This window comes from Chelonoidis abingdonii, chromosome 20, assembly GCF_003597395.2.
Source record: "Chelonoidis abingdonii isolate Lonesome George chromosome 20, CheloAbing_2.0, whole genome shotgun sequence".
In the NCBI taxonomy this organism is placed as follows: Eukaryota; Metazoa; Chordata; order Testudines; family Testudinidae; genus Chelonoidis; species Chelonoidis abingdonii.
Genome location: NC_133788.1, coordinates 22,556,693 through 22,574,158, shown reverse-complemented (window position 1 = coordinate 22,574,158; position 17,466 = coordinate 22,556,693). Strand labels below are relative to the sequence as shown.

Genomic DNA, 17,466 nt, shown 5'->3' with positions numbered 1-17,466 from the left:
CTGCCCAGGGCACTAGGCCATGTGGGCTGAGCCATGGGGCAGGCCTGCCTGGGGGAAGGGAGCTCCACATGGGCCTTCAGGGCTTAGAACAGAACCAAGCCCACCCTGGGACCTGGCAGATCCCAGGGGCTGCCCTGTACCCCCGCAGCTCCCGACTGCTCCCTAGTCCCTGGCCCCCCACTATCCCGAACACCTACTGCCCCCTGCTCCACCCCTACTCCTAGCCCCCCCTCCCTTGAATTCCCATTGCTCCCTACTCCAGCCCCCACTGCCCCTACCCCGGAACCCCTCCGTGCCTCCTGCTTCCCTGACCCTTACTTCCCGCCACCACCACTACTCATGCCCCTGGACTTCCCGGCTTCTCAGCCCCCCCGTCCTGCCCCGCTTGCTCGGGCTGTGCCGGGCCGCCTGGAGGAGGGTCGCTGTTGGAGACCCAGTTGCTGGCTGGGCAGCCGGCCTGCAAACACCGGGCGGCGTGGTGGGTTAAGGGAAGGGTGGTGCTCGGAGGGCAGGGCGATTGGGGGGAGGTTAGTGCTGGCCGGAGGGGACAGGGGACTCGACGTGGGAGGTGGCGCTTTGGGCTGGGGGGCGCAGGGCTGGGGTGGCGGCTGGTGGTGGTTGGGGAGTGTTGTGGCGCTGGGCCCAGGGGCTGTAGGGTGTGGGGAGGGGGAGACTGAGCGCTGGCTGGGGGGCAGGGCCAGGGAGGTGACTGGATGGGGGCGCCGGGGTGGGGGGCTGGTGCCTGTTTGTGGTGAGGCAGGGGCCGTGGGGGAGAGGGTGATGCTGGCCGGGGGGCTGCGGCCCAGGGGGCGCTGGCTGGGGGTGGGCCGGAGGGTGTAGGGGCGGGGGGGGATGGCTTCTGGCTAGAGGGGGAGCAGGGGGCGGAGGGGGGCGGGGGGCGCTGGCATGGGGGTCTGGGCCCCAGGGGTGGAGAGGGGGGGGTGGAGGTGCAGGGATGGGGAGGGGGGAGAGATGTGGCTTTCTGGCTAGGGGAGGGAGCAGGGGGCGGAGGGGGCGGGGGGCTGGCTTGCCTGCAGGCAGGCAGCCCCCCCCGCGGGTCGGACCCCCCCGCCGAGCGGGCCCCAGACTCGGGAGGCCGCCTTCCCTTTAAATCCCACACGGCCCGGAGGAAAAGCCTCGCGCCCGCTCCCTTGGCTGCGTGGGCCGCCGGCGCCCCGCCCTCCCTCAGCGGAGCCAATGAGCGAGCGCCAGGTGCAAGCGCTGCCGGCTCCCACGCCTGCGGGCCACGCGCGGCGCGAGGCTGCAGGTCGGAGCCCGCGGCAGCGCGTGGCGTGCGGCGCTCGGCCGGCTGCGACCCCCGCAGCGCGGCGCACACCGGGCTCCCGCGTGGGGGGGACACGCGCAGCCTGCGGGCTCCCTGCTGCTCACAGGAGGGGATGTGGCACCAGCTGCATCAGGGCCTGAGCGCTCCGTGCAGGGCAACCAGCAGCGCTGCGTGGACACGGGCCCAGCTCCAGCAGGGAACGGGGGGGCACAGTGGGGGAGGGGCGCTCTGGTTCTGCTCCCTGGCGGTGGGCCCCACGGGCCGTGTCCGGCGAGTACACGTGTTGTCTCCCCACCCTGGGCTCCATAACTTCGAGGTGAGTGAGCCTGGGGCCGTGGGGCACGTGGGAGAGGTTCCTCCGTCACCCAGCCGCTGGGCCAGACCTGGCGTGGCTGCAGAGCCGAGATGTACAGCACCCTGCTCCCCCACTCGGCTGCGCCAGGCCAGCCAGGCTGCCCTGGGTGACACTCCTCTCCCCGCAGCAGGGCTGTAGTCCTGCCAGCCCGTTGGAGGACACTGACTTTTCACCTTTGCACCCCCTCGGAGCAAGGGTCAGACCCTTGCTAGCATGCAGGTGTCTGCCTCGGCCTCTGCCCCTGCTCCACTGACATGCCTCTTCTCTCTTCCCCCAGCACGGAGGGATTGCCATCCTCTACACCCATGCACCCACCCCAGCCTCCAGGCCTGGCTGGTCCTGCTGGCCCAGTACCTCCTGACCCTCCACAGCAGCCTCATGCAGGAGTGGGTGAGTCAGGGGACTGTAGGGGGAGGGACTGACTGGAGAATTGGGCCAGAGCAGAGCTGCCTGGGCTAGTGGGTGGGGGGAGAGTCACAGGTGCTGATGTCCTCAGTGCACGCGCGCACACACACCCACCAGTCTACCAGCCCAGACCCACTTTGGGCACTAGGAAATAACCCAGCAGCTAGAAGAATGTCATTGCTCCCACATTCAGCAGATGCCCGGTGGGCATCCCACGGTGGGTGCAGAGGAAGGAAGTGGGGCTGGTTTTCGATATCACGTAACTTTTCAATGTTATCAGGCATCCAATCCAAAACCATGAAATCCCAGCAATGGCCATTCCTCATTGACTCTAATTGTGCCCAGTTGGCAGAGAGCTTCGAAATACCATTGATTGTGTACTCCGAATAGTCCTGTTCCAGGGCGTGGGGGAAACGTTTCGCCTCAGGAGAGTGTGCATTTCCCTGAACCTCTTTGCCTTTGGTTAAAGCAAAAGGCTGAAGTGACAGGACAGCATGAGTGTGTCTGCCCCACACCATCCCGTGACGTGGGCTGTAGCCCATGAGAGCTTTATGCTCAAATACATTTTTTAGTCTCTAAGGTGCCACAAGGACTCCTGTTCTTTGTACCATGTAATACATCTCAGTACTTGTCCCTTTTTGTCGAGTGGACTGATCTGAGAAAATGTAATTATAAAACCGAGTTCTGCTCCGCCAGAGCCACCTGTGTAAAGCAGACATGGGATAACTAATTATTACGTACTGGCACTGCCTACAATGACAGTACACGTAAAGTACTTACAGAACAGTGAGGTCCCTTCGTAGAAGGGCTGCAGAATGTCTTGCGTGAGTATATTGTGGGAACACTGCAGTACCCAGCAACTTGTATGTAACCCCTACGTAGAACTACTGCATGGCTAATGCAACGCCCTTCGCGTGGTTTGCAGAATCTGTCTCTGACGTGCCCGATGCTCTGTTGCCGCGCTTGTCACTGTCACAGCCGCATGCATTAGAGCACACTGCATCTTCCCCTGCAGCACCTGCTCTCACAGCTACCCTGCCCGAAGCTGGAGCAGGTGCTGCACCATCGTGTTAGGAACAAGATGTCCCGTGCTAGCTGTCACCCCTGTGGGGCTGACAGGGGACCCTTGAAGATGCCACACTGTAGCATGATTCCATAGGCCTGACTGATCAGGGGCACATTTCCGGTGCTGCCAGTTTCTCAGTTTTGTTGTTCTTAGCAAACAACTCGTAACCACTTGACCCAGCGATGACGACACCAGAGAGATGTAGACTGAAAAGCAGCAGTTGTCAGCCTTCAAATCTTGCTAGTGACATTGAGCAAGGGCTACTGCTTGCGTCTTTGTCACCTCTCTGGCTAAGGCCACACGAGGCAGGGAGGCGCTGGCCTCCCTTGTAAGGTTTAGCGCCATGGTTAGGGCACCCACCTGGGGCAGGGGTGAGCCTGGGTCTAATTCCTCCTGCCACCTGAGGAGAGGGGATTTGACCAGTGAGCTGCCATTGCTCAGTGCAAGTTCTGGGAGCAGAGGTCACTCTCCCTCATGACCTTCAGCCCAGGGGTTATGTGGCAGAGACTGGGTCAGTTCCCCCCTCTGCCTGATGAGAGGGTGAGAGCCTGAATTGCTGCACTAAGGGACAGGCTGATGGCAGGTGCTCATCTTCTCTTGTTGAAGCTCTTCCACTTTAATTCAACCATACTTGAGTCCCAGAGACCCTGAGAATCACTTTATCCTCCAGTGCGGGGGCCCTCGCCCTAGCTGGGGAGAGTCTGGTTCAGGTGTCACTGACTCCTGAGAGGGGATTTGAACAGCCATCTCCCTGCCTCACAAGTGCCTGCCCTAAGGTGCAGGCTCTGAGGCTCCCTCCATCTGGCCTGCTGAAGCTGCTCCACTTTAATTAAACGTATAGGCCAAAGCAAAGGGTGCAGCCAGGCCCCCTCCGCAGTGTATTGCGCAGGCTGCTGTGCTGCTGGCAGAGACGCAGGCCCAGTTCCTGGGCTCGGTTCTGGAGGCCCTGCTGGCTTTCCCCTTGAAGCCTGTCCACCTTCGTTAAATAGCACTAGGCCTAACGCAGCATTATCTAAATCACTGAAGATACTGACCAGACCCGATCCCGGCGAGACCCCTCTCGTTTTGCCCGTCCAGCCGCACTGGGAACTGCTCTCGGGGAACAGTTTTCCAGCCAGTTTTGCACCCACCTTATAGTAGGTTTGTCAAGGCTCTTTCCCGAGTTTCCTTGTGAGGTCGTGTGACTCCACCCCAGCAGCCTCACTGAAGTCGAGCTCTGCCCTTCCCCTCCCCGGTCACAAGGCTGTTACCCTGTCAGGGAGGCCAGGAGGTTAGTCTGACATGATCTGTTCTTGACTTATCCCCCTATTATCTTCTAGCTGCTCACAAAGTGACTGCTTGGTTATTTGCTGCATTAGCTGAGTCCCAGACTGGGCCGGAATTCCCTGGCTAGTCCCCTGTGTAGAGCTGGGTCCGGTATTTGCTGCTCTATCACCCGGGGCTAAATACCTCCCAAATACACCAGACCAGGCCTGCTTGCACGCCAGCCCTGCATTAGCAATTGTCTTTAGAAGCTTTCTGCCAGTTTGGTCAGTCAGCCTCTGGTCGGACGCCCCCTGTCACGGTGGATGTTTACAGGTGACCGTTAGGTGAGCTGGAAAACCTGCCCCACGCCCAGCCGCTGGATCCCCCAGCCCCATGTTAAAGCTCATTGCAGCCTGCAATGCCTGTGAGGTGGGTCACTCGCCCTCTGACTGGTCCGTCCCCAGCAGCTGGCACTGGCCGTGTGGGCTGCCATGCTGGAGATGGCACAGGTAGAGCACCAAGCAGGTCTGGGATGGAGGGCTACCACCAGGTGGTGTGGGCACGAGGCAGGGCTGGGGCAGGTAGAGCATGGCCACGTGTAGGGGGCATAGGGGTCAGCTGGCAGCCGGGCTGGCTTTAGGAACTGCGGGGCCCGATTCGAATACCTGGCAGCACTTCAGCGGCTGGGGATCTGCTCCGGGTCTTACGCAGCACCAAAGGCCCGCTGCGGAAATGGCGCCCAAGACCCAGAGCAGACCCCTCCCGCCAAAATGCTACCCAAGACCCGGAGCAGACCCACCCCCCCTCCGAAATGCCTCCCAAGACCCAGAGCAGACCGAGAGTAAAAAAAAGTTTAAAAAATTAAAAAGTTGCCTAAAGCACAGGGCCCTCTTAGGCATGGGGCCCATTCCAGGGAATGGGGGGAATCGGCCTAATGACGGCCCTGGCTGGCAGCAGCTCCCATAGTGGAGGTGGCGCTGATGGAGGAAAGGGATGAGTCCCAATCCAGCTCCCCGGGGCAGCGTGGCCTGGCACCCAGGCCTCCTGCACTCTGTACCTGGCTGCAGGCTATTCCCTTCCCCTCCATAGTAAGGTAGCACTGCTGGCCTAGCAAATGGGGTGGAGCTGGCACTGGGGGGCTGGCCCTAGTCTTACAGGGGAACCAGCAGGTGCTCCCTATTTCTGACACCCCCGACGCTTCTCACCCCCCAGGCCTTGCTGAAGCACCCCAGACTCCGCCGCTCGCTCTCTGGGGGGGGGGAGGCCCCGGGCAGCCCGGCAAGCCCCCCATACACTAGAAAAGGCACTGCCGGTGCCTGAGGGACACCTCCAGCCGCGCTCCAGGATCAATGGCAGCAGCAGGAACAGGTCGGGGAGTCCGACACCAGAGCTCCCAGGAGCCAGCCTGACCCCTGGGCACAGCCAGGCATGGGGTGAGGCGACCCTTGAGCCCAGAGGTGACCGGGATCGGCTGGACGTAGCACCACCCTCTGGCAGCTCCCTGAGCACCCATGCCACAGCTGGGCAACGCTCAGCTCCCATGCTGCCACCAACAGATGCTCTGCTGCAGGCCAGCGCAACTCTGGGGGGTGTCAGTGGGCCTGGGGCTCTGTCCCCCGCAACACTCCAGCACACGCACCAACTGCAGGAGGGCCCTGGGCACTTGGGATGCTTGTGTTCCAATGCCCAGGGGGCAGCCGTGCCCAAGGGGCAGGCCCCACAGGCTTATGTGCCCACGCCCCGCACAGAGGAAGCGGCCTGGGCCGCCAGCGCCCTGACCTTCCTGCTGGTGGTGCTGACACTCGCCATCCTGTACACCCGTCTCCACCGCAAATTCCGAAAGAGCCAGAGCCTGTACTGGGCCCCGAGCGACGCGGGGCAGGAGCCCCTGGCCGGTGAGTACCCCCAGCACCCTTCTCCTCTCCCCTCGGGTGAGTGCCCCCAGCACCCGCCTCCCGTCCCCTCCCCTCAGCAGAGTGCCCCCGGCAGCACCCCATCCCCTCCAGCGCTCTGACCACGCTCTCTCTGTGCAGCTCTTCTCAAGAGGCGGCTCCTGTCGGCCCACAGCAGGCGCAAGAAGCGGCAGCGGCCCCAGCAGAGACGGCTGCTGCTCCAGGGGCCCTCGAGTGAGAGCTCCGACTAGCTCCCCTGGGGGCAGCACGGGGGCATAGGCCTGGGTGGAGGGGCTATGCGGCCGGGGGCAGCTCACACTTTCTGCTGAATAAAGTGGTTTAGGAGCATTGCTGCGTCTGGCTGCCCCTGCTGGGCGGAGGGGTGGGAATGGCTGGCCGGGGGCTCAGCTTGTCCCAGGGGCGAGCCAGGCTGCTGGCAGACAGGGCACAGTCACATGTTTATTTCATACAAATGTACAGTACACACCTGGCCCTACAGGCCCCAGCCAGCCTGGGCTCTCTGCCCCTGCCCCACTGCTTCCCTGGGCACCCAGCTCCTGTTGAGGGTCGGAGCCAACCATGCCAGCTGGGGGAGCCTGGTCCCATGGCACTAGGACTTTGCTGTAGCGAGAAATCCAGACTCAGCTCCTGGGGCAGTGGGGGAGGGCTGAGGGGCTGGGCACTGCAGCCTGGCACAGGGGGCATGAGGCGAGGAGCCTGCCCCAGAGCAGCCATGCATGGGGAGAGGCTGGGGGCTGAGGCTCACACTCACATACAGGGAGAACATGCCGGTTGCCAGCCATGGCTGGGTTCCGGGTCCAGTGTAACGCTGTGGGCTGATACCACTATGGATGTGGCTCCTCTGCCCACCACAAACAGCTACACACACTCTGTACAGGGGGTGGCGGGGAGAGGGCAACTCAGGGGCTCCCCGCTACCCAGTTAGTGGTTCCTTGGCTGATGGCAGGTGGGGCCGGGAGAACAAAATGGGGCTATGTACAGGGGGGCACACACAGCTGGACATTGGCACCTGCTCCAGCGGGGGGTGTCCATAGGGCTGCTGCGTGGGGGAGGGGGCTGGGGCCAATGCCACGCTCTGCCCCACACCGGGACACTGGCAGCGGGGGATGAGGGGGCACAGCTGGAGCAACACTCTGCCCCACACCGGGACACTGGCAGCGGGGGAGGAGGGGGCACAGCCGGTGCCACGCTCTGCCCCACGCCAGGACACTGGCAGCGTAGGGGGAGGGAGCACAGCCGGAGCCCCACACTGGCAGCATGGGGGGCCAGGAATGGCACGTGCTCAGGTCCCATGGGCAGACTAAGGACACTTGCGTTGGCTATTCCCCGGCCCCACGTACTGCCCAGGGAGGGAGCAAGTCCGGGGGAGCCGCCAGGCGGGGATCAGGCCTCACTGCTTCTTCTCACGGGTGGTGATGGTGACCAGCTGCTTGGCGGCCTTGGCGATGTCATAGGCACACTGGATGACCTGCTGCGTCAGGAGCTGGTAGTCCACGGGCGCGCCAGGCTCCGGCGGCATGGTCTTGCGGCACTCGCTCTGCAGTCGGTAGGCGCTGGCGTTGAGCAGCCGCAGGGAGCTGCGCACCGTCTCCAGGGCCGGCTTCTGCAGCAAGGCAGAGACAGGCCTTGGGGCTCAGCTCCCGCTGCCAGGCAGGGGCGCCGGGGATGGGACCCTGGGCACAGGACAGACGTAGCCAGGGAATCGGGGCCCCCGGCCCCTCTTACCTTGGGGAAGAGCGAGGCCATCTCGGTTACGGCAGAGTGGATTTTCTCGGAGCAGGGCACGAAGCTGGGGAGAAGGCACAGCTGTGAGGCCTGCCTCAGCTGCAGCACGAGTCCCACCCTCAGTGGGGCATATATGGGACGCCAGGTGGCTCTGGCTCCAGCTCCCGCACCCAACCCCCAGCAGACACCAAGTGGAGAAAATGCCCATACCAGGAGCTGGAGCAGCCTACCCCCTACTCCCAGCAATGCAGCCACTTCTGGGGGGATGGGCAGTGGCAGCAACACATAACAGCCCAAGAGCTACTGAGGCAGAACTGCAGGGGGTCGTTGGCTGGCAGGATCCAGTCCCTCCCCCACCATGAGGAACATGGGAACCTGCCCAGGAAAGTAGGGCTCAGCTTTCTAGTGCCCCTGGCTCTGAACAGCCCCCAGCCCAGTTCCACCCCTACCTGTCATGCTTGAACTCCTGGGCGGCCCGCAGCAGCTCCTGGATGTTCTTGGTGACCTGCTCAGTCTTCAGGATCACATCCTCGGTGCTGGGCAGCCCTGGGTCCAGCTCCCCGTCCAGGGCCTCCAGCTCCGGGTGGAAGTCGTCATCCTTCCCCAGGTCCAGGAACCGCTTCCCGTCCATGCTGCAGGGACGGAGCCAGCGCTGGGTGAGGGGCAGCTGGGCATGAACCAGGGCAACCCCCTGTCCAGCCAGGGAGGGGACTGTGCCAGGAGACCTGCCCCAGGCTGTGCCATGGTCCTTGCCTCAGGGGCTGGGCACCAATGCTGGCTGAGATTCCCAGTGCTCTGCCCGCCAGCATGGGCACTGCGCCTGGAGAGCCGCCAAGTGCACGCGGCCCTGCCCCGCCCGGACCTGAGCAGCAGCTCCCTGGCCCCACCCTGTCCCCTGAGCAGCAACTCTCTGGCCCTGCCCCCCACCAGGTCCCACCCCTCTCCAGAGCAGCCCCTCCCTGCCAGGCCTCGCCCTGACCTGCACAGCATCTCCCTGGCCGTCCCCCACCAGGCCCTGCCCTGACCTGAGCAGCACCCCTCTGGCCCTGCTCCACCACACCCTGCCCTTGGTCTGCGCCCCCCACCAGGATCCACCCCTCCCTGGCCCCGCACCTCCCTGCCAGGCCCCGCCCCTGACCTGAGCAGCACCTCCCTGGCCCTGCCCCTCCCTGCCAGGCCCCGCCCCTGACCTGAGCAGCACCTCCCTGGCCCCGCCCCTCCCTGCCAGGCCCCGCCCCTGACCTGAGCAGCACCTCCCTGGCCCCGCCCCTCCCTGCCAGGCCCCGCCCCTGACCTGAGCAGTGCCTCGCCAGCCTGTGTGTTGTCATAGTCGCTGTCAGTTCCGCTGCCATGTCGGTCCAGCTTGCTGGTCTAGAGGGAAGACAGAGCAGCGTCAGGTGCAGGTTCCACCCCCAGCTCCCCAGGGCGTCCATGACACCCCCTACCCCACGGTAGGCTCCTGGACCCTCCCCAGCAGGGCTAGGGAACCGTGCAATGGAAGCTTCATCATGGGGCTCCCTGTACAGAGCTCCCCCAACCCCGGGCATAGGGCTGGGATCTGCCCCAGAGACAGGCACAAGGACGATGCAGCCACCCCGCCCACCAAGAGATGGGTACCCCCCAACACCCAGCATCGAGGGCTTAACCCCCCACTTCAGTCTGCCCCATGGCCTGTCCCTCCCCCTTGGTTCAGAACAAGTACATCACCATGTGGCGGGCACCGTCCTGCATGCCAGAGAGCAGCGGGGAGGAGGGGGGGAAGGGCACCGAGGAGGCAGACACCCCCTTCCGGATCTGCAAGAGGACAGGGAGAGTCAGGGTGAGTGGGTATGAAAGGTGCCAGCCCCCCGGAGTCACGATTCCAGCCCCTCCCCGTACAGACAGCCCCTTGGCATGCGCAAGGAATGCCTAACCCCCAATCGATGACGAGTTAGTCCTAACTCCACAGCGTCTGTCCCAACCAGCTGCAGCGGGGCTCTAGCTGGCAGCAGCAGATCCTCGGGCCCCAGCCCACGCTATCCCCCCCATCCCCCAGTGTGTGACATGCCACACAGAGCCGGTGGGGGGCTGGGCTACCCACGCACACCGCGGAGAGAGGGCACTCCCAGGCCAGGCAGCAGGGCTCTCCCTGGGGGGGAGACAGAGCCAGCAGAGACGCCAGCAGGGCACTCAGACTGCGGTGCCCCCCTTCTCCAGCACCACAGGGCCAGCGTCCCCTGACATGGGCACAGGCGGCCATGTACCACACTCATAGCAGCGTGAGCACGACCCATTGGGCTCCCCCCACCCCTGCAGGAAGCCAGTCCCAGGGTCTCTTTGTGGCTCACCGTACCTACACTGCCACGCCCAACGCCCTGGCCCCCTTACCCGGTACCCGCTGGCCGGGATGTGCATGGAGTGCACCGCTTCATCCTCCGCCTCCTGGGGACACAGCAAACGTTACAGCCCAGGCTGCCCGGCCCCACCGCCAGTGGGGCTGCTCAGGCCTCTGTGCCGCAGAGCGGTGAGCACGTCGCGCAGGCGCCCCGTCAGCCCCCCTCAGACGCCACCGTGGAGAGTCCAGCTGCCTTGTGGCCACTGACAAGCAGCATCGGGACTCACTGGGTGGCCCAGGCCCCATTCACACAGACCAGGGCCTCAGATTTGGGGTTAGGACCGAGGAGTCCAAGGGCTGGTCCCTCTGGGCCATGCTGCTGCCAAGAGGGCACTGATCTTGCAGCTGGGAACCCAGGGGACCCCCTGTTCAGCCCCGCATGCTGGCTGGCAGCACGGTGCCCTCTGCCAGCCCCCGGTGGCAGAGACCTGGAGTGGGCATGGGGGAGCCCTGAGCCACAGAGCCCAGAGCACCAGACGGCGCACTCCAGGCCCCACACAGCAGCGCACAGAGCTGCAACACCACCCAGGGGAGGAGGTGCCTGCAGATTGCAGCAAGGGGACACCCTGGGACAGGCATGGCCCTGACACCCCCCTGACCCCCAGACTCACGCTGGAGTGGAAGGGCTGCAGGCGGCCAACCAGCTCATCCATGGGCTGTCCAAAGGGCTTGAGGACAGAGCCCGGCTCATACATGGAGAAGGCCTGGCGGTCACGCCGGTGAGCTGCTGCCGTAGCCATGGCATGCCCATGCTCTGAGCGCTCGCTGGGGACTGGCACCGTGTGCCCGGGGCCCGGCTGCTGCCGCATCTGCGAGTTCTCCGCCTGCAGCTTGTGGATCTGGAGGGACAGAGCAGCGCATGGTGGAGACACCGCCACCCCGGGCCCCACAGACACACACCCTCCTACCCCTTGCACTGGGCCCACAGACAGAGCCCCTTCTGCCTCACCCCCACAGATCCCCCAACACCCTGGGCCCACAGACACACCCCCTCCCCCCAGCCCTGGCACGAGAAACACTCCTTCCTGCCCCTGACACCAGGCCCACAGACACACCCCCTCCTGCCTCACCCACAGCCCCACAGATGCCCCCCCACAGCCCTGGGCCTACAGACACGCCCTCTCCTCCCCCCAGGCACCAGGCCCACTGACACCCCCCAGCACCAGATCAACAGACGCCCCCCAGCCCAGGTGCTGCTGTGGGGAGAGAGCTTGGGCGGGGGAGGGGGAGCCCTCTCTCCTTGCCATAGCCCTGGACCCTCCTCCTGCACCCTAACTCCCTCATCCCTGCCCCCACCCTCTGCCCCAGCCCTGAGCCCCTTCCCACACTCCGAACCCCTCAGCACCTCCATACTGGGTGGGAAAGGCAGCAGGACGCGGCCCAACACCAACCTCACGCTGCAGCCGACGCAGCTCATCACTCAGGCTGTTGTTCACCTTCATCAGCTGCTGCACCTTGGCCTCGGAGGCTGCCAGCGCCTTCTTCACCTCCAGGTACTCCTGCAGCGTGATGGGCCCATCCGACAGGTCCGAGGAGTCCATGCTCTGTGGGGAGACCCACTGAGCAGGGGCCCCGGGCCAGCCCTGCCCCAGCCACAGCACCCGCCAGCCTGGCCCACATACAGCGCCCGGCACGCCCCAGCCACCGCCACCCCCAGCGCCCGGCACGCGCCGCGCCTGGCCCTGCCACTCCACCCTTCAGCCCTGGTGCCCAGTCCTGGCCCCCCTCGAGCACCGCGCCTGCACCAGAGGAACCACCAGGGCATGGGGCCTGTCCAGGAGCAGGGCCATGGCACAGCAGGCCCCCCACCTCCTCCCGCCAGGACCTTGCTGCAGTGGCTCTGCCTGCCCCATGGGTATCCCGAGGGCAGCAGGGTCCCCATGTGCCATCCCTGGAGACACAGCAGGGACACGGCCACCCTGGCTCCAGGCATCCCGTGCCTGCCCGGTCCCACTGCCCCGCCACCCAGGGCCAGGCAGGAGCCAGGAAGAGAAGAGGCTGCGAACCTGGGCCCAGCCTGACCTGACCAGCACACCAGGTGGCAGCTCCCCAGGGGGTCACAGGGAGCCCAGGGCTGGGCTAGCTGGGGGCTGCGTACGGGGCGAGGGGTGCCCAGGAGGCAGGGGTGCCCGGGGGGGCTGCACAGGGCCTCACCCGGGCGCGGTTGTTGCGGGCAGCACTTCGCAGCGGCTCCTGGTCTGTGTCCTCGTCAGAGGCGACGCTGTCGTAGTCGTGCTGGTCGTCCGGGTCACTCTGGCTCCGCACCGGGTAGTCGACAGTGTCTGGGGGAAGACGGGAGTCCCGACACCTCAGCACCCACAATGCACTGGGGCAGAGAGCCACAGCCAGCCGATGCCATCCCAGTGCTGGGGCACCACCATCACGCTGCCCCCCAGCTGGGCTGCCACGGCGAGGAGAACGCCTCTGCCCAGCCCCCTCTCCCCCCTGGCAGCCGAGACGCCACCATCCTCCCTGGCCTCCCCCTCCCCCACTCACCTGTGGGGCTCAGCAGGCTCTTGCCCTGCTGCCGTCGCTTGGCCTCGCTGAGGATGTCGATGATGAGGGTGGCAAACTCCCTGGCGTTGAACCGGGCGAGCTTCTGCCGCCCCTGGCGGAGGGAGAGGGGGTGAGAGGGGCTGCAGCACCCCCGGGGCCCCACGGCTCTACAGGGCAGGCACACGCGAGGGCAGGAGAGCGAGCACACTCCCACTGCCCCAGGGGGCTGCACGTCGGGAGTGAGGGGCACTGCAGAGCTGGGATCACGCAAAGGGGACCCGCTGAGCCCCTTGGCCCAATGCCTGGACCTCGAGGGGCACAGGGGAGGTGCCAGGCCCTGGGGGTCAGGGCTGGTGTGACCGTTATCCCTGTCAGGTGCTGCTGGCAGGGAAGGGGGGCTGGCGGGGGGCGGGGCGTACCTGGTTTCGTGTGGCTGAGTACTCGGGGTTGACGGGCAGGAAGGGCACAGCGCTGCGCTCAGTCACCAGGGTGCTGTGATTCTGCGTCGTGAGCCAGACTGCAGAGAGCAGATAGGCAGCAGTTACCGGGCACCTCGATGCCCCTGCCCCCCCAAGCACCCACCCAGAACAGGCCCCAGCCCCACGGGAGCAGCACTGGGGGAAACTGAGACCCAGAGAAGGCCTGACCAGCCCAGGCAGCGAGCCAGGGACAGAGCAGGGTTTGAACCCAGGAGGTCTGGCAACCCCAGAGGGCCCGCCGCCCAGCCCGAGCTGGCACATCCAGCAGCCAGGCTGCTGCCACTCACCCCCTGGGTAGGCTCAGATGCCCCCCCCCCCCCGCCAACTAGGAGCCCCCAGCACAGGGAAGTGCAAGGCCTGGTGCCAGGGGCATCTGGAGCCTGGGCCACCTCACCTAGAGCTGGGCTCCCCACTCTGCCTGCAGGGGGCTGGGCCCCTCCAAACAAGGGGACTCGCCCCACGGCCAGAAGGAGCCCCAGAGCACTGGCTGCTGGCAGGGCCCAGTGAGAAGCACACACCCCGGCCGGCTGGCAGGGCAGAGGGAGCAGCACACGTCCCAGCGAGCAGGCAGGGCCCAGTGAGAGCAGCACACGCCCCGGCCAGCGGGCAGGGCAGTGAGAGCAGCACACGCCCCGGCCAGCGGGCAGGGCTGGCAGGGCCCAGTGAGAGAAGCACACACCCCGGCCAGCGGGCAAGGCTGGCAGGGCAGAGGGAGCAACACACGCCCCAGCGAGCAGGCAGGGCTGGCAGGGCAGAGGGAGGAACCGGCACTCCCGTTCGCCTGGGCATGGCTCCAGTCTGGCACGAGCCATGCAGCGATGTGGCAGCACCATCTGGACAATGCCAAACCCAGAGCACGGCCCCCGGGCAGCGCGGCCAGGCTGGGTTACGGGGAGATTTCACTCGTGTTCCAGGCGCCAGCAGCTCTGGTTTGCCCTGCCTCTGACGGCACCCGGAGTGATCCTGTCGCCCCCACACGCTGGCACCAGGGACTCTGCCTCACTCCGAGGGAGATGGGCCCCTCTCTGGCCACCCCCCATCCACCCTCCTCTGGGGACCAGGCCTGGACAGCGGGGGCAGGGGGAGTGAGGCCCAGCCCCTGGCCTTGATGCCCTGGGCCGGCAGCAGCAGCCAGCACAGTCCCGCCAAGCGGGTGCCAGCAGCCTCCACCCGGGCAATCGCCTGCAGGGAACCCTGGGCAAACGGCAGCTCAGCCGTGGATAGAGCAGGCAACAGGGCCAGGCTGGAGCCCCCGCCGCAAGGCTGAGCCCAGAGGGGAGGGAGTAATGGCCCCCACCACCCCGCACCCTCCCGACACCCGCCCACCCCTGCAGCTGCTCCAAGCCCCCCACCAGTCCCAGGGCCCTGCCAGCTGGGGTGCAGCCAGTCGCTCCCTGCGCGGGAACCCCCAGACCCACCTCTAGCGTTGCCCAACGGCTGCCTAGCCCCCGCAGCCCTGCCCAGCCCCGGCCCCGCTGGAGCCCACGGCCTGTGGAAGGAAGGAGCCCCCCCCAGCCAGCCCAGCCAGCAGGCGGGCAGTCAGCGGCTGCCAAGGAATGAGGAAGGCGGGCCCAGGTCCTGGCCGAGAGGCGGAGGGAGCCAGCTGCTCTCAGTGTCTGAGCCACATCCCCAGACAGGCCCCAGCAGCGCCGCCTCCCCGCGCCAGGGAAGGGCTGGCCCAGGACGATGCAGCAGCGACCCCGGCTGGCTCATGGGCACCCTGCGCCGGGCGATGGCACCGTGGCCTGCCCCATCCCCCAGAGAGTTACCGGGCCCGATTCCTGCCACAGCGCCCTGGCCAGCGCTAGATCCCCCCGGCTCCTCACACACCCCGGCCAGTGGGCAGGGCCGGGGGACACCAGTGCACGCCATGCCGGAGAGGGGCGGATGGTCTCTGGGGCCTGCTGGCACCACCTGTGCAGATCGCTCTGGCAGGGCCACTGCACCGCAACCCCCACGTTCAGGGCAGCAGCATCTGCAGCTACATCACAGCTGGAGCCCCCCGCAAAGCACCCCCAGCCGAGCGACCCAGGCAGCCCAGAACCCTGGGCCCAGGCCGGCCAGGGGCTGCACCAGGCCTGGCTGGGCACATCCTGGGGCGGCGCTGGCAGCCTTCCGGGCCACACATAGCTGGACTATGCCCCAGGCACTGGGGTCCTGCTACCCAGACACTGAGGGATCCCCGCCTGGGCCTGACAGAGCTACCGTCCCTTTGGGAGCCCAAAGGCCAGGCAGAGCCGAGGAACCTGCCAGCCAGCCATGCTGTCCCAGGCAGGGCCGGGGTGGCGTGTCCTGGTGAACTGAGCCTGGGTCCTGAGCTCTGCTACAGGGGCACCTAGGGATAGACCCATCCTGATGGGCACCTCAGATCCCCTCTGCCCTGCAACACACAGAGCCCAGCAAGCGAGAGCTTCCTCCACACACACCTCCAGTGCTCAGGGCAGGGCAGAGAGAGTCCAGAGTCACATGCCCCCGCGCCAGCCAGCCAGGGCACAGCAAGGCCCTGCCCATGAGACGGGAGTGACAGGGTTGGGGCTCGGCATGGGGGGATGAGGGGATTGAGCACTCCCTGCCACTGGCTTCCATAGGAAGCAGGCACCCCAGCACCCGTAGGAGCAGCCCCACACATGGCGCCCCACGGCCCAGGCTGCAGCCTGCGGGGCTCCCAGCTGGGTACAGAGCCTGGGCCAAACCCATCCCTGGCTCCCCAAAGCCCCATCTCCCCATAGCGCAGCAGCAGCATCATTCCACCACCCTTCCCCAGCATCGCCCCACCCCCGGCCTGGCATCACCCGCCCCCCTACGCACCAGCGTCATTCTCCCTCTGCCCCTTGCGCTGGCATCACCCGCCCTGGCATCGCCCACACCAGCGCCACCCCCCGGCCTGGCATCGCCCGCCCCCCCACGCACCAGCGTCGTTCTCCCTGCGGTCCACCTCGTCGTACACATCCATGGCCAGTTCCTCGAAGAGGCGGTTGCTGAGCTGGAAGCAGAGATGAGCGAGTCACCGGGGGGGGTGGGGGTGGCAAGATGGGAGGGGATGGAGTTGGGGCAGCCCCTTGGCCTGGTCCTGCCGACGCCAAGCTCCAGCTCCCTCAGCACCAGGGCCCCATGGGGTGGGGGGTTCCCAGGGGTTGGGATCAGCCCCGTCCCAGGGTGGCTGCTTCAGGCCAGTGTCCCCCCCGCAGCGGGGCCCAGCCCCCAGCCCCACTTACCGCCTGTAACTTCTTCTTCGCCACTTTTGCCAGTTCAGACAGGTCCAGGCTGCACATGCCGGAGGCGGGTGGGAGACAAAGCAAAAGGGATCACTGCTGGCCCGCACCCCCCACCAACCAGCCTCCCGGGGCGCCCACAAGCCCTCGGGCAATGGGGCGAGTCACATGGCCACAGACGGCATTTGGCTCCCCTCGACACAAAGTACTCACCAGGCACCGCAGCGGTGAGCAGCGAGACCTGGGGCACTGGCAGGGCAATGTGGGTCAGGAAAGGAATGCCAGGGGGCTGCAAGTCGGGAGTGAGGGGCACCAGCAGGGCTGTGGGTCGGTGGCTGGGTCCCAGGGGTGGGCTAACAGGGGGCTCCAAGTCGGGAGTGAGGGGCACCGGCAGGGCTGTGGGTGGGTGGGGGGTCCCAGGGCTGGGCTAACGGGGCTGTAAGTCGGGAGTGAGGGGCACCAGCAGCACTGTGGGTGGGTGGGGAGGCCACATCATGCCCCCTGCTTCCCACCTCTATCAACCCCTTCCTGCCACTACACAGACTGAACCAGCTGGTAGCACATTAAGGCCAAGAGCCAGCAGCAGGGGCAGCCCCGCGGGTGCCACCGGCACGTTGCACCTGGACGCTACAGACCAGAGCGGAGGGGACAATACCTCTGTGCCGTGCCCTTTGGGCGCGCCCTGCACTCCAGAGAAGGCAGCGAGGGGAGAACAGGACAAAGGAGGGCGTTAAATGCAGGAGTGGCATGCACACCCACAGCCACGCCCACAACTGCCACTGCCACGCCCTCAACCACGCCCACAACTGCCATTGCCACGCCCACAACTGCCACTGCCATGCCCACAACTGCCACTGCCATGGCCACAGCCATGCCCACAACTGACAGCCACGCCCACAACTGCCATTACC

General features: G+C 66.0%; 2 protein-coding genes across 4 annotated transcripts in view; one reads left to right on the top strand and one right to left on the bottom strand.

The window, feature by feature from the left end:
• The first annotated feature begins 1,535 nt into the window (after positions 1-1,535).
• Positions 1,536-6,616, top strand: TP53I13 (tumor protein p53 inducible protein 13). Its single transcript, XM_032788770.2, has 4 exons — positions 1,536-1,601; positions 1,918-2,030; positions 6,105-6,251; positions 6,390-6,616. The coding sequence occupies exons 2-4, from the start codon at positions 1,946-1,948 to the stop codon at positions 6,497-6,499; spliced, it is 342 nt and encodes a 113-aa protein (XP_032644661.1). The 5' UTR covers positions 1,536-1,601; positions 1,918-1,945; the 3' UTR covers positions 6,500-6,616.
• Positions 6,617-6,694: 78 nt separating this feature from the next.
• GIT1 (GIT ArfGAP 1) overlaps positions 6,695-17,466 on the bottom strand; it is a 32,339-nt gene continuing 21,567 nt past the window's right edge. The window contains exons 8-21 of one of the 3 annotated variants that reach the window (XM_032788765.2): positions 17,211-17,237; positions 16,559-16,607; positions 16,254-16,326; positions 13,284-13,381; positions 12,865-12,976; positions 12,523-12,650; positions 11,760-11,912; positions 10,980-11,207; positions 10,362-10,415; positions 9,702-9,788; positions 9,289-9,365; positions 8,444-8,626; positions 7,995-8,058; positions 6,695-7,872 (exon numbers count right to left, since the gene is read on the bottom strand). In XM_032788765.2, the coding sequence (XP_032644656.2) occupies positions 7,660-7,872; positions 7,995-8,058; positions 8,444-8,626; positions 9,289-9,365; positions 9,702-9,788; positions 10,362-10,415; positions 10,980-11,207; positions 11,760-11,912; positions 12,523-12,650; positions 12,865-12,976; positions 13,284-13,381; positions 16,254-16,326; positions 16,559-16,607; positions 17,211-17,237 (1,546 nt within the window). In that variant the 3' untranslated portion in view covers positions 6,695-7,659. The remainder of the gene's footprint in view (positions 7,873-7,994; positions 8,059-8,443; positions 8,627-9,288; positions 9,366-9,701; positions 9,789-10,361; positions 10,416-10,979; positions 11,208-11,759; positions 11,913-12,522; positions 12,651-12,864; positions 12,977-13,283; positions 13,382-16,253; positions 16,327-16,558; positions 16,608-17,210; positions 17,238-17,466) is intronic. The other 2 variants (XM_075074085.1, XM_075074086.1) reach the window with 2 other exon arrangements.